The following is a 27,441-nucleotide window of genomic DNA, read 5'->3' on the forward strand; positions in this document are numbered from 1 at the left end:
TCCAAATCATTAATAGAAATAACAAATAACAGCGGACACAGCACCGATCCCTGAGGCACACCGCTGGTCACAGGCCTCCAGTTTGAAAAACCCTCTACAACCACCCTCTGTCTTCTGTCATCAATCCAATTTTGTATCCAATTGGCTACCTCACCTTGGATCCCGTGAGATTTAACCTTATGTAACAACCTACCATGCGGTACCTTGTCAAAGGCTTTGCTGAAGTCCATGTAGACCACGTCTACTGCACAGCCCTCATCTATCTTCTTGGTTACCCCTTCAAAAAACTCAATCAAATTCGTGAGACATGATTTTCCTCGCACAAAACCATGCTGACTGTTCCTAATCAGTCCCTGCCTCTCCAAATGCCCGTAGATCCTGTCCCTCAGAATACCCTCTAACAACTTACCCACTACAGATGTCAGGCTCACCGGTCTGTAGTTCCCAGGCTTTTCCCTGCCGCCCTTCTTAAACAAAGGCACAACATTTGCTACCCTCCAATCTTCAGGCACCTCACCTGTAGCTGTCGATGATTCAAATATCTCTGCTAGGGGACCCGCAATTTCCTCCCTAACCTCCCATAACGTCCTGGGATACATTTCATCAGGTCCCGGAGATTTATCTACCTAAGACTTCCAGCACCTCCCTCTCTGTAATATGTACACTCCGCAAGACATCACTATTTATTTCCCCAAGTTCCCTAACATCCATGCATGGGGTCATTATCATCAGTGGAGATGCATTTGGGCAGATGGATTGATAGATGATCGAAAAGATCGAGGCGATTTGGGCGTATTGTAGTTACGTGCGCAACTCACTTATGCCCAAACTTCCATGATCTTTTAGGCTGCATATCTAATTTGCATCCAGATTGCGTGTGTATCTAGGCGCAAATACGTTGAAATTTCCAGGCCCATAATTTAAAGGCAGGATGAACTATTTTGATTGAGAGGGTGGCCTACACACTAAGTGAAGAGGAAAGTTGCACAGATATGTAATTGGAGACCTGGTCAACTTTTGCTCCTGTATTCAAAGGATGCGGAAGGAAATTCAGTACCAGATTTGTGAAAAGTACCACAGGAAGGAAAGAAAGGAGGGGAATGAAGATATGGAACATGAATGCTGATAAAGGCAGTGAAGGAAAAATCATGGGGGAGGATCTGAAATTGTCTTATAGATAGACAGTGCTCAATACTTATGGTACACATAATGATTGAAAACCTAGGGGAGAAAATACACAAGCAGCACTGTATCACCACACAGCAAATAGTTGACTGGGGGGGAGAAGCGATAGGGTCAAAAAAGAGGCAAGTGGTGGTTATGGGTTTTTCTATCATCAAAAGGATAGATGGCCTTGGTCCAGAATGGTCTGTTGCCTACCAAATGCCAGGGTAAAGGACAAACAATGTAAGTGGAAGAGATTCTGGAAAATAAGGTGAGTAGCCTGAAGTAATGGTTCACCTTGAAATCAATGATATCAGGAAGAGCAGGATGGAGGTCTTGCAAAGGGATTGCGAGCCCTGATAAAGGAAATGTCAGCCTAGATTATGTTGTCAAGTCTCTGGAGTGGGGCTTGAGCCCACGAACTTCTGACTCAGAAGGGAGAGTGCTCCCACTGAGCCAAGGCTAACATGGTTGATGCATTTATCAATTGAGTTCTACTTTGCTTGGTTATTGATTTGAGTTGTGTTGAGTGGAAGAGCCAAACGAAGTTTGTTCTATTTCCCTGCATGGGAGAAAAACAAACAGAAGAGTCATGCCTGGGTGATACCCAGCACCCCCTAGTAGCTGGCTACAGGAGATGGGGTAAACATATACAGGCCCTACCAGCAGCAGAGTCTTTAAGTCTAGCTGGGCTTAAATATGGGGTACAAGCTGATGAAAAATTACATTAAAACATCCACGAGTAATTGCAGGTTCTGATGCAGGTTGCTCCACTAATAATGGCACTGTTCTAGTCCATTAAACTAACAAGTACAGTGGTGCTTTGAGATATGATGGCATTCCACAGAACGTTTGCTTCCCCCTTTCCTCTCTTTTTGCCATTGCTTGTCCTACCAAACTTACAACTTTTTAATTTTTTTTATATAGAAACAGATTTTAGAATGTTCTACTTAATTCACTGTATAAGAAACCAAACATTCAAATAAATACAGAAGTCTAAAATGTATCATCTCAAATCTGTTCAAAATACAAATCAAGAGCAAGTTTCAGAGAGCCTTTCAGATGAACTGGGGCAGCTGTAAGGATCCTACAAATGGCAGGAAAGTTTACTTGCCCATAAACTCTTGCGCACTGGGTGTACTGAATGTATACTTGTTAAGCACTGTGGGACGTTTTCTTCGTTAAAGGCACCATACAAATGCAAGTTGTTGTCTGACAGCCCTCTTCCTGCTTTTGACATGTAAAAATGTTAGATATGACCTGGATCACACAAGTGACTAGGTCAATTATCAAAGCCCACATTTTTTATTATGTGGGAAAAGAATAGACTTTAAAGCCCATTTTCAGCCAATAAAACCCAGAATTTCTATGTTAGAGGGATTATAGAAAAACTTTTAAACTTGACTTTTTTTTAAAAACAGAAAAAAATTAGGAAAGTTAGGATACATGTCAGAAAAAAGTAAAACTAAACGTATAAACAAAAGACAAAGAAACATCGGGAAGGAATAGAGAATGGATAAAAAAATGTAGCACAAGTAAAGTCTTTGATCAAAAGCAAAATACTGCGGATGGTGGAAATCTGAAATAAAAACAGAAAATGCTGGAGAAATTCAGCAAGTTAAGAAACAGAGTTAACGCTTCAGGTTGAAGACCTTTCGTCAGAACTGGAAGATGTTAAAGAGTTAACAGTTTTTAAGCGAGTATAGAGGCAGGGAAAGGGTAGGGGAGGGAGGGAGAGGAGGAAAGAACGAAAGGGAAGGTCTGTGATAGGGTAGAGGGCAAGAGCGATTAAATGACAAAAGGGATGATGGTGCAAGGCAAGGAGGGTGGTAGTGAGACAAGTTAAGAAACAAAAGATGGGTCTAGAAGAGCTGTAAATGGCAACAGCAGAACTATTATCAGCAGCTGCAGTGCCACAAAAAAAAATGGGAACAGTGGTTATGATCTGAAGTTATTGAAATCAATGTTGAATCTGGAATGTTGTAAAGTGTCTAAGTGAAAAATGAAGTGCTGTTCCTCGAGCTTCCGTTGAGCTTCACTGGAACAGTGTAAGAGGCCAAAGACAGAGAGGTCAGAGTGGGAGGGGGAATTAAAATGGCAAACTATCGGCAGGTTACGGTCACGCTTGCGGACAGAGCAGAGGTGTTCAGCAAAGCGATCACCCAATTTGCGTTTGGTCTTCCCAATGTAGAAGAGACCGCATTGTGAGCAGCGAATATGGTATACTAAATTGAAAGAAGTACAAGTAAACCACTGTTTCACCTGGAAGGAGTGTTTGGGGCCCTGGACGGTGGGAAGGGAGGAGCTGAAAGGGCAGGCGTGGCGTCTCCTGCGCTCGCACGGGAAGGTGCCGTGGGGAGGAGAGCGGGGGTTGGGGGTGGTGGAAGAGTGGACCAGGGTGTCGCAGAGGGAGCAGTCCCTTCGGAATGCTGGGGAGGGGAGGGTTTGCCGTTATGTCATTTAATCCCTACAGGGAGAAACAGGTGGCAGGTGGTTGAATCTTAAATGACTCTGATTGCAAGAATGGTTATGTGTTTAACTTAAGCTGTGTTTGATTTTTAAAGAGTTACTGTTATTTACTTAGCTTTGTGTTTTATTTTATTGATAGCCCACTCATTTTCCATCCTAAATGTCCTGCTGCCCCCAGTGTAATTACAATAATAGCATTGCCAATGGTATCTATCTAATGAAACAAAACTAAATAAATAGCCATTATTAAACTGAGAAATGGGGATGGGATCGAGCTCTACAAGTTCTTGATTGAGACACCAGATGGACCACCACATGGTAACAAAGCATGTTACTGGGAGGGGTGGGGAAAATGGTGAGGCCTAATACTGTGCTATGTAAATAAAGCTTGTGCGTCCACAGATCAAATAGCCTTAGTACAGCAGCTGAAGGAGGTGGGATAGTAATAGATGGCAGCAGTGAGAGGAGAGGGGGTATCGCTGACCTACACTGGCATCGCCTCGATTTAAACAAGTAGAGCCAGGGAAAGGGGGGAAGGGAGGTGAGTGGAGGAAAGAACAAAAGGGAAGGTCTGAGATAGGGTAGAAGGTAAGAGTGACTAAATGAGAAAAGGGATGATGTTGCAAGGCAAGGAGGGTGGTAATGGGACAAGTTAAGAAACAAAAGATGGGTCTAGAGGAGCTGTAAATTGCAACAGCAGAACCATTATCAGCAGCTGCAGTGCAACAAAAAAAATGGGAGCAGTGGATATGGTCTGAAGTTATTGAAATCAATGTTGAGTCCAGAAGGTTTTAAAGTGCCTAAATGAAAAATGAAGTGTTGTTCCTTGAGTTTCCGTTGAGCTTCGTTGGAACAGTGTAAGAGCCCGAGGACAGAGAGGTCAGAGTAGGAGCGGGACGGGGAATTAAAATGGCCGGAAGGTCAGGGTCCCGCTTGCGGACTGAGTGGAGGTGAACAGCAAAGCGATTACCCAATCTGTGTTTGGTCTCCCCAATGTAGAGGAGACCGCATTGTGAGCAGCAAATATAGTATACTAAACTGTTTCACCTGGAAGGAGCGTTTGAGGAGATTTGCGAGGATGTTGCCAGGGCTGGAGAATTTTAGGTGTGATGAAAGATTGGATAGGCTGGGGTTGTTTTCTTTGGAACAAAGGAGGCTGAGGAGAGATTTAATTGAGGTATATAAAGTTATGACTGGACTAGATAGAGTGGATAGGGACGACCTATTTCCCTTAGCAGAGGGGTCAGTGACCAGCGGGCATAGATTTAATGTAATTGCTAGAAGGATTAGAGGGGAGCTGGGGAGAAATTTTTTCACCCAGAGGGTGGTGGGGTCTGGTACTCACTGCCTGAAAGGGTGGTAGAGGCAGAAACCCTCAACTCATTTAAAAAGTAATTGAATGTGCACTTGAAGTGCCGTAACCTACAGGGCTACAGAACAAATGCTGGAAAGTGGGATTAAGCTGGATCGCTCTTTTTTGCCTGGCACGGACACGATGGGCCGAATGGCCTCCTTCTTTGCTGTAACGAAGACTTCTGTCCATCCCCCATTCCCATTGTCAACTTAGGGGGCATTCCCAGGCTACCTGGAAATTCCAGACACTATACTCTGGTTAGGCCTAGTAGAAATCTTATCTACTGAGAGCATCTGTGGGCTCCATACTGGGCCTTAAAAAGGCCCCAAACATCAGTTTGGAGGCAAGATATTTGATCACCTTATAGTGAATAACTGATAAAAGAATAAAATGTTTAAGAGAATAACATTTTCATGCTCAGATCCCTTTTCCATCCTTTCCAATGATGTATGTCCCTGTTAAATGAATAAAATGTTAAAATGAATTGCAAAAGACTGGATTTATTCATTTAAGTGTTGTACTGCCTCATTAAAGCTGATGTGTTCAGCTGTTTTTACAAGTGTTTTTGTCTAGGTGTAAAAATCACCCAGTAACTGATTCAATGCTATCTTAAGAGTCTTTTGCACCTTATCAGGTGCTAGGGCTCAAGCACTTTTGGCAATCAATGTGATAAGCGGTTTTGCTTAGATGTGAAAACCGTCTCATCAGGTGCTAATGCTCAAGCTTTGTGTAATCTTATAATTTATCCACATTTTAGCAGCGCACAAACCATTTAGCAACAAACTGTTGCTCTGATTTTAAAGGGGGGGTAGGCACAGTGAGCACGAGCTCACAAGCAGGCAGTGAACCTGGGGAATCCGGGGACGTGGAGGCCCGGCTGTTAAGATCGACATCCCTTTCTAATGAAGGAGTACCCTTTATTTATTTTGCTTCTATCTCACTCTAATTTTCTCCCACCTATTGAAAGCACTAACTCATGCTGGGATACTGTTATACAAATGCCAAGCCCCTCTAGTAAATCACACAAGTGCAAGTTAGCAGGGTATTTGACTATAAAAGGTATCACAGTCAAATCTGATCCTCTTTTTTCACCTGACATCCACAGACATGTAGTTCCCAAGAGCAGAAACCATAGTTGATGCTTTTTCTCCCCTTATGCTAGCCCTGGGGTGCAAGGGCTTACTGGCACTCTGGATGAGATCCATTCTGCACAGATATAGGATCAAACCTACTACTTCCTTAGACTGTGTGTCTCAACTCCAGCACTGTTGGGTGTCCTAATGCTGCACTTATACAGTGAGCCATTGGGGAGCCCAGATGTACTCCTTTAAAAAAGTAATTCAGTCACAGCATAATAGATAATTAATTGGGAAGTCATAGATTACAACTATTGCTACTGGATATCAGAATGCCAGCCCTGCTGTGCATTCGTTATTTTTTGTTGTCTCTCCCAATACAGATAATAAATTATCACTCAGGAGAAGATATGCTGGTTTAATGATCCTAGACTAACTCTAGTTAAGTGATAAATATTTGGAAGAGCTTTTGTATGCCATATTGTTAAATTGCTTTAAAGAAAAAGAAAGACCCTGAACTTCCGACAGCTTGCCACTTTAATTCTCCTTCCCACTCTGACCTCTCTGTCCTCTGTCTCCTAAACTGTTCCAATGAAGCTCAATGGAAGTTCAAGGAACAGCACCTCATCTTTTGATTAGGCACTTTACAACCTTTCGGCCTCAACAGTGAATTCAGCAACTTTAGATCATAACCACTGCTCCTATTTTTTCATGATGTGGAGATGCCGGTGATGGACTGGGGTGGACAAATGTAAGGAATCTTACAACACTAGGTTATAGTCCAACAGTTTTATTTGAAAATCACAAGCTTTCGGAGCTTACCTCCTTCGTCAGGTGAGTGAGTGACGAAGGAGGTAAGCTCCGAAAGCTTCCTATTTTTTCAGACAGCAGGTGCTGGTAATGGTTCTGCTGTTAACATTTACAGCTCCTCTAGACCCATCTTTTGTTTATTTACTTGACCCATTACCACTCACTTTGGCCTTGCAACATCATCCCTTTTGTCATTTAATCGCTCCTGCCCTCCACCCTATCGCAGGCCTTCCCCTTTGTTATTTCACACACCCCCACCCCTGCTTTTCCGTAGCTCTGTACTTGCTTATAAACTGTTACATTTCTAACCTGTTTCAGTTCTGATGAACTTCAGATGCTGCCTGACCTGTTGATGGTTTCCAGCATTTTCTGTTTTTATTTCTGCATTTATATAGTGCTTTTCACAATCTCAGGACACCCCAAAGCGCTTTACAGCAAATGGAGTAATTTTGAAGTGTTATCACTGTTGTAATGTAGGGAATGCAGCAGCTAATTTGCACACACTAAGGTCCCACAAACGCCCATGTGACAACGACCAGATAATCTGTTTTAATGATGTTGGTTGAGGGATAAATGTTTGCCAGGACACCAGGGAGAACTCCCCTGCTCTTCTTCCAAATAGTGCCATGGGATCTTTTACATCCACCTCAGAGTGGCTGGAGTCATACCTAGCACAAAGGAATATGGTAGTGGTTGTTGGAGGCCAATCATCTCAGCCCCAGGACATTGCTGCAGGAGTTCCTCAGGGCAGTGTCCTGGGCCCAACCATCTTCAGCTGCTTCATCAATGACCTTCCCTCCATCATAAGGTCAGAAATGGGGATGTTCGCTGATGACTGCACAGTGTTCAGTTCCATTCGCAACCCCTCAAATAACGAAGCAGTCCGAGCCCGCATGCAGCAAGACCTGGACAACATCCAGGCTTGGGCTCATAAGTGGCAAGTAACATTCGTGCCAGATAAGTGCCAGGCAATGACCATCTCCAACAAGAGAGAGTCTAACCACCTCCCCCTGACATTCAACGGCATTACCATCGCCGAATCCCCCACCATCAACATCCTGGGGGTCACCATTGACCAGAAACTTAACTGGACCAGCCATATAAATACTGTGGCTATGAGAGCAGGTCAGAGGCTGGGTATTCTGCGGCGAGTGACTCACCTCCTGACTCCCCAAAGCCTTTCCACCATCTACAAGGCACAAGTCAGGAGTGTGATGGAATACTCTCCACTTGCTTGGATGAGTGCAGCTCCAACAACACTCAAGAAGCTCGACACCATCCAAGATAAAGCAGCCCGCTTGATTGGCACCCCATCCACCACCCTAAACATTCACTCCCATCACCACCGGCTGCAGTGTGTACCATCCACAGGATGCACTGCAGCAACTCGCCAAGGCTTCTTCGACAGCACCTCCCAAACCCGCGACCTCTACCACCTAGAAGAACAAGAGCAGCAGGCACATGGGAACAACACCACCTGCACGTTCCCCTCCAAGTCACACACCATCCCGACTTGGAAATATATCGCCGTTCCTTCATTGTCGCTGGGTCAAAATCCTGGAACTCCCTTCCTAACAGCACTATGGGAGAACCGTCACCACACGGACTGCAGCGGTTCAAGAAGGCGGCTCACCACCACCTTCTCGAGGGCAATTAGGGATGGGCAATAAATGCTGGCCTCGCCAGCGACGCCCACATCCCGTGAACGAATTAAAAAAAAGAGAATTTAGCAAGCTTGCAAACCTATGAAGTACATAATGGCCTATTTTAAATTATCGCTCATGTGAAGCAAGTGATACACAGCAGCGAGCAGAGAAAATTGGCAAATGAAGCACTAGGTTCATTTCTAGAGGGATAGAAGAAATTAGAGACAGGAGAAATTATAATGGGGAATAAGGAAATGGCAGAGATGTTAAACAAATATTTTGTATCTGTCTTCACAGTAGAAGACACAAAAAACATACCGGAAATAATGGGGAACCAAAGATCTAATGAGAGTGAGGAACTTAAAGTAATTAAGATTAGTAAGTAAAAAGTACAGGAGAAATTAATGGGACTAAATGTCGACAAATCCCCTGGATGCGATGGGCCTACGTCCTAGGGTTTTAAAAGAGGTGGCTGCTGAAACAGTGGATGCATTGGTTTTGATCTTCCAGAATTCCTTAGATTCTAGAATGGTCCCAGCGGATTGGAAGGTAGCAAATGTAACCCTGCTATTCAAGAAAGGAGGGAGAGAAAACAAGGAACTAAAGGCCAGTTAACCTGACACCAGTAGTACGGAAAATGTAGTATATTTGGATTTTCAAAAGGTATTTTGTAAGATGCCACACAAGAGTTTGTTATACAAGGGGCTGAATGGCCTACTCCTGTTCCTATATTCCTATGTTCCTAAGATTAGGGCTCATGGGATTGGGAGTAATATATAATCATGGATTGAGGATTGGTTAATGGACAGAAAACAGAGTAGGAATAAATGGGTCAGTTTCTGGTTGGCAGGCTGTAAGTAGTGCGGTGCCGCAAGGATCAGTGCTTGGGCCTCAGCTGTCTACAATATATATCAATGACTTAGATGAAGGGACTGAGTGTAATGTATCCAATTCTGCTGACGATACAAAGCTCGGTGGGAAAATAAGCTGTGAGGAGGATGCAAAGAGGCTGCAAAGGGATATAGACAGATAAGTGAGTGGGTGAGAAGGTGGCAGATGGAGTATAAAGTGGGGAAATGTGAAATTATCCACTTTGGTAGGAAGAATAGAAAAATAGAATATTTTTTATAAGGTGAGAGAGAGTAAGAAATGTTGGTATTCAGAGAGATTTGGGTGTCCTTATACATGAATCACAGGAAGTTAACATGCAGGTACAACAAGTAATTAGGAAGGCAAATGGTATTGTCAGTCTTTATTGCAAGGGGGTTGGAGTATAAGAGTAAGGAGGTCTTGCTGCAATTATATAGGGCTCTGGTGAGTCTACACCTGGAGTACTATGTATAGTTTTGGTCTCCTTACCTAAGGAAGGATATACTTGCCTTAGAGGTGGTGCAACGAAGGTTCACTAGATTGATCCCTGGGACGAGAGGGTTGTCCTATGAGGAGAGATTGAGTAGAATGGGCCTATATTCTCTGGAGTTTAGAAGAATGAGAGGTGATCTCATTGAAATGTATAAAATTCTTAGAGGGCTTGACAGGGTAGATGGTGAGAGGCTGCTTTCTGCTGGCTATAGAGTCGAGAAGTAGGGGTCATAGCCTCAAGGTAAAGGATCAGCCATTTAGGACCAAGATGAAGAAAAATTTCTTCACTCAGGTGGTTGTGAATCTTTGGAATTCTCTACCCCAGAGGGCTGTGGATGCTCAGTCATTGAGTATATTCAAGACTGAGATCGATAGATTTTTGGACACTAAGGGAATCACAGGATATGGGGATCGGGCGGGAAAGTGGAGTTGAGGTAGAAGATCAGCCATATTCTTACTGGAAGGCGCAGCAGGTTCCCATGAACAATCCTTTCATGGTACCGATAAGATTCAATGAATGTGCTTTTCCCTGATTCTAGCCAAATACCTTCTGGGAAAATTTAGAACAGTTGCACTCAGCCACCCCTATGGCTTGGTGGGTAAGTGCACTGCTTGGTGGGTAAGTGCACTGCTTGGTGTGCTGCTGAGTCACACAGTCTGGGTAAGAACTGCAGGTCAATTCCTCCCAGTCTGTGAAGTAGCTGATCTTAGCTGGGATAACTGTAGGGAGAGTTGATGCGATTGATCTCAGTGCCTTGAATTAGGGAGGGGTTTGTAAGTCTTTTCATTATCCAGTGACTAGCTGAAATGTGCCTTTGTATGGACATTGCACGAGGATAGGATTGGGTTTGGGTGTGATACTCCTAATGGCCAAATACTCTACTAATGCTGAAAAATTGCTGCTTTGGTGAAATATTAGAGAGGCCAGGACCAAGGAAGTTCCTAGCATTGGGATTTCCTCCCCTCAGCCCTCTGAAATCATGGGCCATGTTTGGGGCAGATAAAAGTTCTGCCCCAAACAGGCATCTGTGAGATTTATCAGTGGGTGAAATTCTGAGTGGAGACCCAGCATCCTTGGGTCCTGTCAGATATCCTGTCTCTGTTGGGCTTCCTGCACCCAATTTCTACTCCAGCAGTGCCACTGGAGCCATGGAATTTTGGTCACATTGTTTATTCTAAATTAATCAGTGCACACTACTTGCATCACAACCAAATTGCACATTGGAATACTGCACCACGGTTAGAGATAGATTCCACCCCCCACCCCCCCCCCACTCCAAAGGAGTGAGAGAAAATCAGAAGTATGTAACTACCATTTCTCCTGGCCACCTTTTAATAGCCACCTGCATAGGTTAGCTGCCCGCCCTCTTAGTTTAGTGAATGATATGTGCTATGGGAAGATATATGCAGGTGGGAGGAAATCATTTACAATCAAGGAATGGGAAATGTCAACCCTGAGAATTTACAAGCAATAGCTTGATAACTATAAAGCATCTGAATCTAAATCAAATGGTTTGAACAATGGTTTCACTGATGTTTGAGTTTATTGGGCGAGTTCCAAGTCAAACTGCATGGTATCAGCATGAATCCTCCATCTCTGGAGACAAATCTACCTGTCAGCTGACCACACACTGACAGAGGCCTTGCAGATCTCAATCACCCTGACCTCCCACCAGTAAGGGGGCACACAGTGGTGAGAGACTGCAGTGGGAAATTCAAAAGGAAGAAAAGTTTTATTGGGGTAGTCACATAGTGCATTGAAGTCTTAATGCACATTCCCACAGAGTGGTGGTTTATATCCAAGATCTCGCGCACACGGTGTGAAAGTACAAAACGAATTCCACATGCTTCCCTCAAGGATGGAAAGAAAACTGCAGAGACAGTCATTCTCTCATCGACTTCTGCACATCTCCCATCGATCAGTGTCAGAGCAGGACCAGATCACCTGCCTTCTCAGTTTCAAATGGTTTGTGTCACAGAGAAGGGAGAAAGTAACAGAGAAAAAGGGGCAGATCACACCCTGAAAAAGAGTGGAAAGGAGAAAGGTGTGAGAAAGAACAGCTCTCGTAAAAAATATTTTGCTACAAAAGACATTACACTAAACGGTAAAAACATAACTTCATCACAATAACTATAAAGCATCTTACTGTTTGCACCAGACAGTTCCCCACCTTTTACAGCAATAGAAACAACATTTTCCCTTTAGGATATAAGGGCTCTGATGTATAGCCGGAGTGCAATTCAATATCAGTGAGTGCCTACATCTCTGTAATGTAATGCACTCCACCTCCTGCACCAGTTTTTTTTTGAAGGAAATCTAACAATTTAGTAAATGTAGGACTAATGACTCACGGAAGGTGATGTAACACCAACCTTTGTAAAAGTGTGTCACTGGTGTTAGCATATGAATTGGCACTTGGATCCTTGTCTTGTAAACTGCTGTCTTTATGCTGGGCATGCCATTCTACACAATTGTATCTGTTCCACTAGGTAGCAAACTTACTCCTTACTCATGGAGACCTCCAGCTATGGAGGCCATTTTTTGAAAATCAAGCCTCTTCCTCCAGCTCATTATGTGACAAGATTTCTAAATCAGACTATTATTCAATAAGTGACTATCATGAGGGTTGATGATGTTTATAATTCTGCAATTGTAAACAATTTTACAACACCAAGTTATAGTCCAACGATTTTATTTTTAATCCCACAAGCTTTCACTTCCACACCGCCTGAGGAAGGGGAAAGCCCCCGAAAGCTTGTGGGATTAAAAATAAAATTGTTGGACTATAACTTGGTGTTGTAAAATTGTTTACAATTGTTAACCCCAGTCCATCACCGGCATCTCCACATTATAATTCTGCAGTGGAGGGAATAGGCTCAAACAGGTTTTATAAAATAGAATTGATGGCAGAACTGATCCTTACCGCACTTGCCTGGTTCATTTTCATCCAGTCCTAGCCAGAGAATCACCTACAATGGTTTCTCTTCCTGCTCCCGCGCCATTATCTCTGGAGTTCCCCAAGGATCTATCCTTGGCCCCCTCCTATTTCTCATCTACATGCTGCCCGCTTGGCAACATCATCTGAAAACCCAACTCCAGGTTCCAAATATATGCCGACGATATCCAGCTCTACGTCACCATCACCTTTCTCGACCCCTCCACTGTCTCTCATTTGTTACACTGCTTGTCCGACATTCAGTACTGGCTGAGCAAAAATTTCCTCCAACTAAATATTGGGAAGACTGAAGCCATTGTCCTTGGGCCTTACCACAAACTCCGTTCCCTAGCCACCGACTCCATTCCTTTCCCGGCCACTGTCGCCTATTTGACCCTGACATGAACTTCCAACCACATATCTACTCCTTTACCAAGACCGCTTACTTCCACCTTCATAACATCGCCCGTCTCCACCCCTGCCTCAACTCATCTGCTGCTGAAACCCTCATCCATGCCTTTGTTACCTCTAGACTTGACTAGTCCAATGCTCTCTTAGTTGGCCTCCCATCTTCCACCCTCCATAAACTTGAACTCATACAAAACTCTGCTGCCTGTATCCTAACTTGCACCAAGTCCGGTTCACCCATCATCCCTGTGCTCGCTGACCTACAATGGCTCCCAGTCCGGCAACACCTCGATTTTAAAATTCTCATCCTTGTTTTCAAATCCCTCCGTGGCCTTGCCCCTCCCTATCTCTGTAACCTCCTCCAGCCCTACAACCCTCCAAGATCTCTGCATTCCTCCAATTCTGGTCTCTTGCGCATCCCCGATTTTAATCACCCCACCATTGGCGGCCGTGTCTTCAGCTGCCTAGGCCCTAAGCTCTGGAATTCCCCCCCTAAACTTCTCTCTCCTCCTTTAAAACGCTCCTTAAAACCTACCTCTTTGACCAAACTTTTGATCACCTGTCCTTATCTCCTTATGTGGCTCGTTTTACTATGTTAAAGCGCTATATAAATCCAAGTTGTTGTTGTTAACCATTCCAGCCCAAAATGATTTTTTGTCTAAATCATAATGTCACAAACAGGCACAGCCCTCCATGTGTTTTTCCAAACTGTCATTTAAAGTGTTTTGGGCAAAGCTTTGTTTTGTTTGTTTGCAAACATGTGATGCTATGATGGAACCATGACAAAACATATCATTGCATCACTTGCTTGTGATTTCATTTTAATGTAGGGCTCCACGCTTTCTCCGAAGTAAAAACAGTTTTATCAAATACATTTTCTGTAAAAGAGTTCTGCTCCTTGAAAATTGATTAAGCTGTTTGCCATTCATATTACAATTAAGCGTGCTTTCCTAACTGCATGTTGTGGTCACGGTGTTCTAAAACAATAAAAAAGGACGCACCGTCTGAAGTTTATTAAGAGATCGGATAGCTAAGGTTTGGCACTTTGGAAAGCACACTGCTCACCTTTTGAAGTTGTGTTCAAGGCTAATCTTTAAAGCAGAGAAGAAAGGGCAAAGTACAGTGCCTTTTAGCTAACACCAAAAGAATGAAAGCAGGTCAGAAATTTTGATCAAAGGGCATTTGAAAATAATTTGCATGAAATTTATTACTTAAAAGTAAAAATTAAAATCTGCTGTCACTTAAAAAAAATTAAAATTACAACGTGACAAATTTGAATTGTACAATTTTATATGATCATAATCATATATACTAAAAATCCCTGACATTTCTGTCTTTTCTTTCACAAAGTAATTGGTCCAGAAATGGAAAGCATGCTTAATTACATTTCAGAAACGCAATGTCTTTTAAATAATGGTATTCCTGGAGATTCAGAATTGGTTACTTCCTAATGAACAGGGGAATTAGAGAAACAACAGAAAAAGATGTTTGTAATGCTGGATTTGATGTGGACTTGTCTCTTTGTGGAATATTCAATACTTTCCATAATTTGTGAAATAAGAAGCACAATTTTACTTTGAAGCGTGAACTTCAGTGACTCCCCAAGAGCTTCATTTGGTAACGGCATTGTCCAATTTGGGTTGAGCCATAAAGACCATGAATGTGCTGGATTGGATCCCACATCTATGTTGAACTATCTGATTTCAGCTGGAGCTAACTGAGCTATAGGGGGAGCTATGTACCATAAAGTTAGATCATTACCTCCTCTGGCTTATATTCCTTGGTTTTGGCTGTGTAATTCACATCCTATTGGCTTTGTGATTGCTGCTCTACATTAGTTGAACATGTTGAGTCTACTAAGACCCCTAGGCTTCTTTCAACTTCATTCAAAGCTATATCAACACCATTTTAGCCACTTTGTGTGACTGTCATTATGTGTCTGATCTGCTAGCATGTGACAGTTTATTTATGGTTACTGTGCAGGATATTTGGAGATGTTATAGGTTGCAAAGGATCATACCTGTCTAAGCAATTTAAATAACTTGACTGTACTATCTTTCATACAACCAAATCTTCACTACATAGCTCTAGTCAGATCACACCTTGAATATGGTGTCCAGTTCTTGCCAAGACAGAAGAGAGATACTGAAGTGCTGAAGCAAGAGAAGAGCTATGAGGCTGATCCAAATGTCTGCCGTTTGAATTATGAGGAAAGTCTGAAGAAATTTGGGCTTTGGAGCCAGGAAAACAGGCAACTAAGAGTTGACCTTAGAGTTATACAAGATTGTTAAGGGTATAGAAAATTTAACTTAGAATATTAGTTTAACAACTAAACAAGAGTTAAGAGCAGAACAAGAGGACACAGGTTCAAACTAGAGAAGGATACTTTTAGGACAGATGTCAGGAAATTCTTCTTCACATAAAGAATGATCAACATGTGGAATAAACTTCGAAATAGAGTAATGGAGGCAATAACCCTGGAATTATTTAAGAAACAACTGAGAGGTATGTTAAGATTTCTTTGGATGGATGAATCAAGATAGGCCGAATGACCTTCCTCATCCAAAATTATATTGTGAAATTTAACCAAGCCAATTCTAACAATTCACCAGTATTTCAAGATATATTTGTTATTATTTCCACTAACAAAGCTGTGTACCTGGAGTGACCCAGTGATACCACTGGCTATAAATTGGGCCGTGTAGTGCCCGGTTTTTTAGGCGCAATGCGGCCTCCTAAGGACACAAAACGGTGTCTGGAATGGCATCACGTGTGCGCCGGATGCCATCTTGGTAATGCATGCGCAGATAACGAATGCTGATACCAGGTAAAGTAAGGAGAATATGCGTTAGATCAGTGTGCAATGCTGATTTAAAGGGATAGATAACATTTTGGCACTCAACGCTCCAGCCAATGCACTATCTTAACCATGAACAGCTAAACATGTTGTAGACGGCCTGGAGGATCCCCCCACCAGCGCTATTTAAAGGCACTATGCAGGATTTACAGGTTAGTTGCTGGATTATTGCTTCTAGCTCCTGATGCATTTGTATCTGTTTTTGGAGGTCTCCTATAATTGAATACCAGGACTCGGGGACATAGCCCAACATTTAGAACCAGGGTTTGCAGGAGTGAAGCTCGGAAACTCTTCTACACAAAAGGGGTGGTAGAGGTTTGGAATGTTCTTCTGCAAACGGCAGTTGATGCTAGCTCAATTGTTAATTTTAAACCTGAGATTGATAGATTTTTGTTAACCAAGGGTATTAAGGGTTATGGGACTAAGGCGGGTATATGGAGTTAGGTCACAGACCAACCATGATCTCAATGAATGGTGGAACAGGCTCGAGGGGCTAAATGCCACTGTCACTTGATGCCTCCTGTTATGCGCCACCTTCTCCTGCAAGTAAGCGGGACGTGCGTCGGTGAGTGTCCTGCAGGATGTTTCGGTGATGTGCCTGACATGGTTGAATAGCTGCCAGTGTGCGTGACCTGTGAGTTGTGGGTGTGTGGCTTGCAACAGTGGTAATGTGTGAGGGTGAGACGAAGCATCTGACTGGAAGAGTTGAGTACTGATTGAAAGGGTTTGTTGATAGGTGTGTTATGGAGGGGTGTAGTGTGTGGAGCGGTGGATGCGGCTAGTGATGTAGTTGATAGGAGATGCCACTTGACAGTTGATCTCATTCACCTTGATCACTTGTGTCAAAGCACCGAACCTCTTCCTGCACTGCATCCATGTTCATGGTGTTATGCGCCTGGCATTGACTTTGTCCCCTACTGCCTTAGGAGCATATGTCTGGAGGGCCTCTTCCACCCATCACCACCCCCCCACCCCGCGGATATAGGATGCCCCTCCTTCTGTCCACCTCATGCACCAAGGCCTCCAGTGCATCACCAGAGAACCTTGGTGCATGCTCTCTCTCGCAGGCCTGATAAAAACTCAGATCGGCAGATTGATGAGATCTGATGTGCAGATTTGAGGATGTGGGATTTAGTAGTGCGCAACCTTTATTCAATGTTTTAACATAACTCAACAGTTTGTAAACATAACGACAGGACCTGCACCTGTGTTTTACATGTACGATGTCTGATCTCCATTCAGACTGCGTGTGGACCTGTATTGTATTTTTTGAAATTAAAAGCTGTAGGCTGCCTTTAAGAGATGCGAGCCACTCACGTGATATCTGGTCCCCCCTGCTGGTGAGAAGTCACTGAACAACGCAGCTAGGCCTGGCTGCTTGTGCTGGAATTAGGTTAAATGAGCAGGCAGCACGAATCTCACATGCTGCCTGCATCGGAACGACTGGGCGCGGGTTAATCGCGCACCACGACCCCCGCGCCCAGATTCTGGAGTTATCGAATTTAACCCCCTACATGTATAAACAAGAAAGCACATTATCTGCAACATGCAACACCTGACCTACCGCAGCTCAATTGTTCCTACTTAGGCATCGGCCCACTTTTCAAATAGATGGAATACAAGATTTCACAGTTTTAGAATACTCTGAGAATTTATGAAGTTAATAACAAAACATCAGTCACAATGCTGGCATAAAAATTCATTCAGTTCATTTGTGTTTCTAGTCAAAATAAAAGGGAGAGGGTAACCACACAAAACAAAGGCACTACATAAAAATCACATATCAAACAATGAGAATAAATGGAAAATAAGACCTTTGGGGTTATTTATAAAATTGGAGAACCAGGCAGAACAAATTACATTAGAACATTGTTTACCTGCCTGTTAGATTTAACACGTATTCATTTACATGCATGACCTGAGTTCTCACATGTGCCATCTCCCTCTCCAGCACCGCATGCGCACAAAATGTTATGTGCTGAAAAGGATTCTGGTTAACTCAAATATATTCCTGCTTCAAACAGGAAAAGAATTATGAGTGCTATTGAAGAAAAACTGAATTAAATATAGTGGCTGTTAAGCAGACAAACAGCAGCAAAACTTGTCCATGAATTCAACCTGGGTGTCCAAACTCTCTATGACATTAAGGCAGCAAATGAGAAGCTATGGAAATCTAACAAGGAAGCAGAATGCAGTGAAGAACAATCACAAAACAAGAAGATCAAGGTGTCCAAATTCCCTCAAGTAAACAAAGCATCGTGCTACAGAAGCTCCCATCTCAGGTTCCATGGAGAAGATATGTCATTTCCATGAATAGCTGGGAACAATGGAGCCATCTGTAGGAAGCACTGACTCGTATAAAAGCTTAAAAAAAGCATTGCATGAGGAAACTGATGATGTTGGGTGAGAGGCTTTCAGTGGATGTGTCAATGGTACAGTTCACCAAGGAAAATTTGCTAAATTCGTTCAACAGATGACCCAAATCTGAAACAAGTATACAACACAGACAAAACTGGTTTGCTTTGGAAGCATATGCCTACTGACACATGCAGGCATGAGGTGAAAGCACTTGGCTACAAAGTTAGAAAGGAGCAGCTGACATTGCTTGCCTGCTTAAATGCTGCTGGTACACATAACCTCTCACTTACTGCTATTGGCATTTGCACTAACCCAAGGGTATTCAAGAATTTGGACATGCACTTGCTGACTACAACACCCAAAGATTATGGACAACATCCGTTCTTGTTTTGCGCAAGTATTCATGCCGCAATGAATTAACATTTTGATATGTCAAGTTTGCCATAATAAAACAATACTCCAGTACGTCCAGATGATGGCTCATTCTGATTGGAGACATCAATTCTATAACCTGTCTGCCCTCCAATACCATCTTTGTGCTGCAGCTACAGGATAAATAAAGAAATTGCTGAGTTACACATGCACGCTCTCTATGCTTCTGCAAAGTATTGGGAGGAGATACAGTAAGCGGTGTTGCGACATTCTTGGATGAACTGTATTCCAGAGAACAATTAGTGCAAGGAATTCAAAGCGGTGAAGGCTTTAATCGTAGGTTATTTTGTGGATGACTTAAGAAATGTACCAGGATGTGGTGAAGAAGAAATGTACCAGGATATGATGGTGATAATGATGAAAATGTTGCTGAATGGTTCTTGGTTGACAAAGCAGGTCAAAGAAACACATTTTTCAATGTTGCAGAAATTGTTGATGGTGTCTGTAGCAAGAAGGGAGCAAACCATGAAAGATGTGGTAAGAATGGTATACAGGAGGAGAGGGTGGTATACATCAATAAAATTCCCCTTAAAGAAACAACAGCAACAACAATCTGCATTTAAATGGCTCCTTAAGTCACTTTACAGAGAAGTGAGAAAAAAATAGGAATGGACACTGAGGAGAGATTAGGAAGGCTAACCAAAATTTTGGTTAAAAAGATGGGTTTCGAGAAGGTTTTTAATGGTGGAGAGGGGAGAGAAGGAAGAGTTTGGGATAGGAGCTCTGCAGAGGAAGGCCAAGACGGCTGAAATGTGAAATAAACAGTACAAGTGTTTTTAATATTTAGAGGAGCAGGCTGACGCTGAAAGATAAGAAATGTTTCTTTATATGATTGAAATATTGAGCTCTGAAAAAAGTCCATGCACAAAACAGTGGATGATGGTTTTTCCATCCTCCTCCACTCCAATTACAGCAGAATAACTTGAAACTCCACTGCAAGAGAGAACCTGATAACCACAGGTTTTTTACAACCACAGTGAGATAGCTCCCCTCTTGTGGGTAAGCAACATCCTACTGTATTTGGGTGCTTAAAGGAAAACTATTGAAGAAGAATTGACCTATAATCCTTCAAAATTAAAAAAGGGAGATATCTATGCCGTTACTGGTATCATCTCTCAGTTGTACCTAGTTACCATGTTAAAACAATAACTAGAAGCAGTTCAGAAGTAGACATTCTGTAAAGATTCCTGCCACTTTATTCAACATCATGAAGGTTCATTCCAATGACATCATGAATTGGGAGTGATGCCATCTGCCCGTTATGTCACTGGAATGATAAGTTATGATGTTATGTTAGGAGAGTTTTGTATAATACGTCCGCTCTCAGTCTGCATGTAGCCAGTTCTCAAGCATAAAACACTGTAACAAGAAAGACAACTTTGAGTTGGCCCCTGCCTCAACAAAATTTTGACTGAACAGTCTGATTTTTAGTGGGCTGACATAAATTTATAAAATGTAAATCAAACACCAGTAATATATTTTCTATAAAATAGAATTCCATTTTTCGTATTTAGTTTTGCAATTTTTTTTCAAAGTTTTCAATGAATTTTCACCAGCAGCAAAATAAACATCAACTAAAGTTGTGATTCTATCCACGGAGCACTCCTATTCTGTCCCCTGTTGCAAAAACAACTATACTACCAGTAATAGTACAGACAACTCCCCTTTAAAACATTTAGGATTCTATAGCATTTCACTTGGGTATATGTCCCCTTTAAAGTCCTGAGAATTAGACAGCAGTCTTAACAACATGTAATTATAGATAAGTTTGTGTTTGGCATTAGCCTTTCGCCTCCATGATCAAGATTCAAACCTACCACAGATCAGTGAGATGAGTCTCCTCTCTCTCATGGTGCAAGACTCCTTTGCAGTGTGAGTTTCGGCAATCTCAGTTCCTATAGAGCATGGGCCCACGGCACAAAACAGTCCCCAATTCAGCATCAATTGGTATTAACGACAATTTAATTTAAAAAGGCCATAGGATGGCGATTGTGGGAAATGGAAGTAATGTCATACTGATGTCTCTTCTGAGGCTGGGATCTGTTTCTCGCCATATCTGAACTGAAAGTACTTAATGTTAAAACTCGATGCTCAAAATGGAAAGTGTTCCATTCCCTAACACCCAAATCCTTGATGTACACAAAATTCAGACCAAAAAAAAATATTTTTTTTGTGTGAAATGTTTCACAATGCACTGAACGTGTCTAACTCCACCCTAGAATATTTACACTGTTAATCATAATGTAACCTGAATATCAAAGCTCATCCAGCTGGTACCGGCACCATATATTTGAACATTTCCAGCTACTGATAATAATGAGTGTTTGTCAGTTGTTGGTGGGACATCTTGTCATAAGGAAAAACTAACAACCTTTAATTCCAACATTGTCTACCTTGTGTTGGCCCACATGTGCAACAATGTAAGTGTTGAAATATAGTGTGATGTAACTGGCTGAATACATACCATCAAAACGCAATATAAAGTAGTACTGTCTTCACACAAAGTGTTTGGTAAACAAATACATTAAATATATTGTATCAAAATGCATCATTGTTCATCATTTGGGCTTTTATCATTGTGGTGAAAATGATGCACAGCTTTTCTGGGTGTTCTCACTTCCCACCCAAAAAATGTATTAACACCAGCAGCTCATACTGATAAAGTTAGTACTGGGTGTCAGCAGTTGGTTATTTGGATGAACTTACAGTTCTACTTTATGTCTTATCATCTATCTCATTTAATTATTGGTAATAATAGCTGTATTTAGTTGATTATCTGCATTCAATCGTTTTGAATCAAAAGATTAGTAGTTGCACACGCCTACATTCCGGATATCTTAGCGTCTCTGTAATTCTGCTAAGTAGCCAGGAATTAGGCAGGAAATGCGAGTCACTTTAAACAGATGCACGGTGCCTACTATCAGTTTGCAATGACGTCTTTTGGCTTCAGTGACACAGTCAGGAACTCAGTAATGGTCTGGTCAGAGGAACAGTCAGTGTTTGTGCAATTGCAATAGACGTGCTCACATTTGGACTGCCTTTTCCACCCCACATTGTTTCACTGACTGGTCTTCCTTTCATAGTTATCTGGAATCCAAGCATCCTGTTTTTGAAAACACAGTCATGGTTACCTTTAACCTTTATTTCAGCCACATTGAAATATTATTCTGACTTTTCCCACCAAACTGCACTATTCTAACCTGAGTTAAAACTTTGAAGGGGTATTATCTTCACATGTAAAAAAGAGTTGCAAAACTTTTTTTTCATTTGGGGAGAGACAAGAGCGGTGTATTATTTTTATGATGTGGAGATGCCGGTGATGGACTGGGGTTGACAATTGTAAACAATTTTACAACACCAAGTTATAGTCCAGCAATTTTATTTTAAATTCACAAGCTTTCGGAGATTTTCTCCTTCCTCAGGTAAATGTTTCAAGATCTTGAAACATTTCGAGATCTTGAAACATTTACCTGAGGAAGGAGAAAATCTCCGAAAGCTTGTGAATTTAAAATAAAATTGCTGGACTATAACTTGGTGTTGTAAAATTGTTTACAATTATTATTTTTATGTAAGTGATGTAGTGATCCATTTTGATATGATATATGTCATTACATTTTGTGTGCTTGTGAGCAAAGAAAAAAAAGTCTGCAAACTAATTTTTCATTATGACATATACTTTTAAATCTTCCTCCCCCTTCCTTCCACTCAGTTTCATCACACTTTATATTTTCTGAACAAGAAATGTTCAAGCCAAAAAAAGTTCAGCACATTCAACTTAAAAGTGTACGAATTTTTTTTCTCCCCGAACAGCAGTTGCATAAAAACTCCACTCCAATAAAAATGTTCACACTGATGTACCTTTTTATATCATGACCTGTCTTATCACAGAATTCTAAAGCACCCAAAATTTCCAACTGACTTCGATGCACCATACTATATATCAAAACATAGCCAATCTGCTTGTTCGAATGACAAGATACATCTAAACCTTTGAACACATATCCTAGATATAAATAACCATATGTTTTTGATATGTAAACAACTGCTACACTTTTTTGTTACCTACTTAATCTCATTGCAATGTTAGCATCTCATCTGCCTTTCCATAACCTTTTGCTTTCACTTAAACTGTCTCTGCATCCTTAACTATTATCTCTGATTTGTTCCTTTATAACCAATTGAAGTACCAACAACACTAAATGATACATAAAGGGAGTAGCTACACTTACTGGTATGTATCTTATGGTGCATTTATCTTACATGAACAGAACAGTTTCAATTTTGGGACAGATCTTAGTGGACCAGCTGCAACACCAAAATCTTTGCACATACTCAGGTGTCTTAAATTCACATTTTGCAACTGGGGGATGTCTGCACAGTGAAAACAAAACTGTATAGCTGGGTACAGCATCTTAATCCATTAGTAACTAGGAAAAGATGATTGTAAACAATTTTACAACACCAAGTTATAGTCCAGCAATTTTATTTTAAATTCACAAGCTTTCGGAGACTTCCTCCTTCCTCAGGTAAATGTTTACCTGAGGAAGGAGGAAGTCTCCGAAAGCTTGTGAATTTAAAATAAAATTGCTGGACTATAACTTGGTGTTGTAAAATTGTTTACAATTGTCAACCCCAGTCCATCACCGGCATCTCCACATTAGGAAAAGATGTACACCTTTGCCTCTAATGTCAGTGTATAAATTGCCATTGGTGGAGATGTTTACTATGGAAGTGCATGCAGAAACTACCACTTTCAGTCAGTCTTGATCCCACAGTAGTGCCTCTCATACTTTGCTACGGTTTCCCAAGATTTTACCCCAATGACATACATGCACAAAAAGAGGTCCCAACACATGTGTGCATATTTCCACTTGTAACATTTATGACCAGTTAGAGGAACACACTCCTGCTTTTCATCTGCTTACATAAAATTTTAAATTGAGAAAATTGGATGTGATAGGATGACTATGTTTGGAAGTTAGTGATTTTGATCTGTAACACTGATTCAAACACAAAATCATATTTAAGTTAAAGTCTGAAAGGGATGGGATGGGGTTAGAGCTGCACTTTTGATATATGTCATTACATTTTGTGCGCTTGTGAGCAAAGAAAAAAAAAGTCTGAAAACTAATTTTTCATTATTGGTAATAATAGCTGTATTCAAGTCCAGCCCAGAATGATTAAATGAAAGCTGCTTCTATTTCCTGACTGTAATAGTCCTACATGAAATGAGTTTGAGTAGTCTTAGTCTTGTTCCTACTTTCACAGCTCAACCCACCCCTAATTCTGCAATCTTACTCAGACAGCCGCAGGATAACTTGTATAAGAAATTTTAAAAATCACATCAGTAAGTTAGGTATGTTTTTCTGAAGTTGGGGTGAAGCATATTGTTGGGGCAGAGCAGAATATGCATTATTCTGCAACCAACTGTGCTATATACCTGACCTGGAAGTGTTTAAAGTTAACACTGAGTGTTTAAAATGGAGTGTTCCATTTCCTAGCACCAGCAATCCTCACCTTGATGAGCACAAAATTCACAACAAAAAACATTAAAAATCTTAAATTGCAGATGCTTTTTTGATAACAAATTATATTGTAGTTACACGGTATCATTTTGTTTACACAGCATCCTGCGCTTTTCTAACCTGAGTTAAACATGTAAGATCAGAATCAAACAGTTAAAGTCACTCTCCAAATGATCATTCTGTACAAGTTACAATTCAATAAAAAAAATAAAGTTGTCTAGCTGGTAAATACACAAACTGCTTAAATTCTCATTAAAGCATCTATTTTTAAAGTTCAATGTGTCCTTGCAATATAATCCAATCCAATACCTTATCACTATTCAAAATATGCACTTAATTGTGCTTATGGTTTATTAATCAAAGTTAATCTTCGATACATAATCAAGTTCTATTACAAGTTCCAAAAATATCATTTGATTAAGTGTGTGATTATATTAAAGAAATGAAGTATCAATAACAAAAGGTAAAACTGGTAATATTAAACTATTGGAAATATTAATTTCACAAACCGTTGTAAATTAAGTAGCAATCCACCCCATTTGGGGGTACCAGCAGTTTAATATCTGCCCAAAAAATGTGTGTAGCATTTTTTTGATTTGGTTTTAGTTACCCATGAAGATATTTAAAACATTATAAACTGTATCAGTTGTTTCCAAAAATGGATATCACCTAGGGTGTAACGTAGACAAAATGTAAACCAAATAAGCCACAATATACCGATTATTAGTTTTAACTACATTTTATGTTCTATAGCAGACTGTAGTTTACCGATTTTGCATTCTTCACTTCTCAAGCATGAACACATACGGAATAAATAATTCCTTACCTTGTTGGAAGCCATCTCGCTGACTGACCGGTAGGTCTGTATTGTCTCAAGCTGATCCAAACACCAATCTAATTCTTCCAGAGTCTCCATGGCTAACTTTTGGTAGGATTCTTCTGTAAACAAGCACACAGGCATGTAGTCAGGGCTCAACTGCTGCATAGTGTCCATATCAGTATTACTCGAACAGCCCAAAGTCAGACAACAATGTTCCTTCATCATGCATCTCTCGCTCTCCCTCTGGCAACAGAATCAGCGATATGATACTGCTGCTGCCGTGTTTGTTGTCAAGCTTTAGATTCAGGATATCAGCAATCCATCAACAAAACCTTTCTTCTGAAGGTACCAGGGCAGTCAAGAAGTGACACCATGTCAGGGAGATTTGCATATTGGTTGTTTTGCTCAGAATAATGGTTTCCCAAGACGTCACGTTTACAACATAAAATCAGTCAGAACACTATTTACTTCCTCAACGAAACTATGATTAGCAATTTTCTTTATGTTGTAATTACTTGACGGGGGAAGCTATGTCAGTTTCACTTCGATATCTCACTTCAGATGAAAATTCGTCTTAAGAGATCTAGCAGACGTAGAAAAACCCAGTTAGAGTCACCGAAGCAGCTCGATTCTTGCCGGCACTAGTTGCGTGACGGACTTTCCACAACTTCGTGATTAGAAAAATGCAATCCCTAGATAAGCTCACACAAGGTAGTCCCCTTTCCCCATGAGGTGCCAAATAAGGCCTTTGATGCGTTTGTAGTTATACGAAGTTTGGCTGTATGAACAACTTTGTTTCTCGTTAAAAGAGTCATGCCTCTTTACAAAGGCAAAAAACTTTCTGAACTCAGCTAAAAACACATAGAAACCCTGGACTGGATCATCCCCCCCCCCCCCTCCTCAAAGACACCCGACCAGTAAACTAGTCAATTATATGAATAACGTACTGCAAAGTTACAACTAATTCTAGGAATAGGGCACTCTATTCCAGGTAAAAGTATCATTGTTTTCCCGTTTATTATTGTTGGGAAGTTAAGGCTACGTTCATGGAAATTCTAGAATATCCCCATCTAAAAGCTCAACTGCAAATCCACCAAAGTAGTTGCTGGATCATTTGTGCACTGGTTAGTGCAGTGATGGGGATTGGGGGAACAATAATTTCTAGAACCCAGTAAGGGTAATATCTCCACAACCAAGGCTGACATTAATCCACAAGTTAGAAGGTCATTAAGTCTTAAAGACGTGTTTATTGTTAAATGTTTAGTAAACTTTTTATGCAATTATTTGTCAATCCCACAACACAATGGGGTTTACACTTGAAATGTTAACTTATTTGTTCTCTCTACAGATACTGACTGATCTGCTAATGTTTCCAGCATTTTCTGTTTCTGTTTTGTTCCACAGCACGTGTTGTAATATGATTTGGAAAGTATTGTTACACTGCAATTCATCATCACTGCATGCGATCTTGTGATGTACCTTCTTATCTCTCACCAGCAATGACGACTACCTCACTTGAATTGATTGTATTTTGGTTGTTTTTTGCTACCTAGATTCTATCTGGCTTAATTCTTTTTAGGACTGCTACCATACAAATAAAATGAATTTGGGATGACGGAGAGCCAACTACTGAGAGAGTATTGCTGTCTGAAACTGTTAACCTAGCAGTTTGCCACTAAATCCGTCCCTCTTTCAGCGTACATCCAGTACAAAACTGCTAGCAAAGGAATCTTTGGGAATTGATGCTTCCAATTCACTTCATTTCAGACAGTCGAAAAACAAGGGTCTGTGTGCACTTTCAAACCGTGTCTGTTTCTGAGATAACAGAATTTCATTCCAGTTCATCTAGATACTAGTGTGAGTCCAACCACCTACCCCACCCCTGGACTGGCGCCAATAACAGGGTGAATATTTGTGCAACCAAGAAAGCAAGCTGCAAGGGTGGCCATTCTGAACCAAATTCACATATTGTTTTGTGAATTGCAAACAAAAAAATGCAAATATGCCTCCTCTGGCTGAACTTGTACTTGTTTGAATTCCTAGATCTATTGGTGATGAGGTGTTGTTCCTGAGCTATAATTGATGGATTTGGTTTTCCAATAGCTGCCAAAAGTCCTTCAGGCCCGAAGGCCTTAACGGAGGCTATAAAGTAACATTCCACTTACCCTTTTAGGCTTCCCTTGCCTTACCTCCTTCCCCTCCAATCTAAGGGAGCCCAGGCGTA

The 27,441-nt window shown here is 41.3% G+C and overlaps 1 protein-coding gene across 2 annotated transcripts in view; it reads right to left on the reverse strand.

The window, feature by feature from the left end:
• pde4ba (phosphodiesterase 4B, cAMP-specific a) overlaps positions 1–27,441 on the reverse strand; it is a 557,078-nt gene that overhangs the window by 36,869 nt on the left and 492,768 nt on the right. For both annotated transcript variants that reach the window (XM_067990377.1, XM_067990378.1), the window contains one exon: positions 25,224–25,336. In XM_067990377.1, coding sequence (XP_067846478.1) covers positions 25,224–25,336 — 113 coding nt within the window. The remainder of the gene's footprint in view (positions 1–25,223; positions 25,337–27,441) is intronic.

This window comes from Heptranchias perlo, chromosome 9, assembly GCF_035084215.1.
Source record: "Heptranchias perlo isolate sHepPer1 chromosome 9, sHepPer1.hap1, whole genome shotgun sequence".
NCBI lineage: Eukaryota > Metazoa > Chordata > Chondrichthyes > Hexanchiformes > Hexanchidae > Heptranchias > Heptranchias perlo.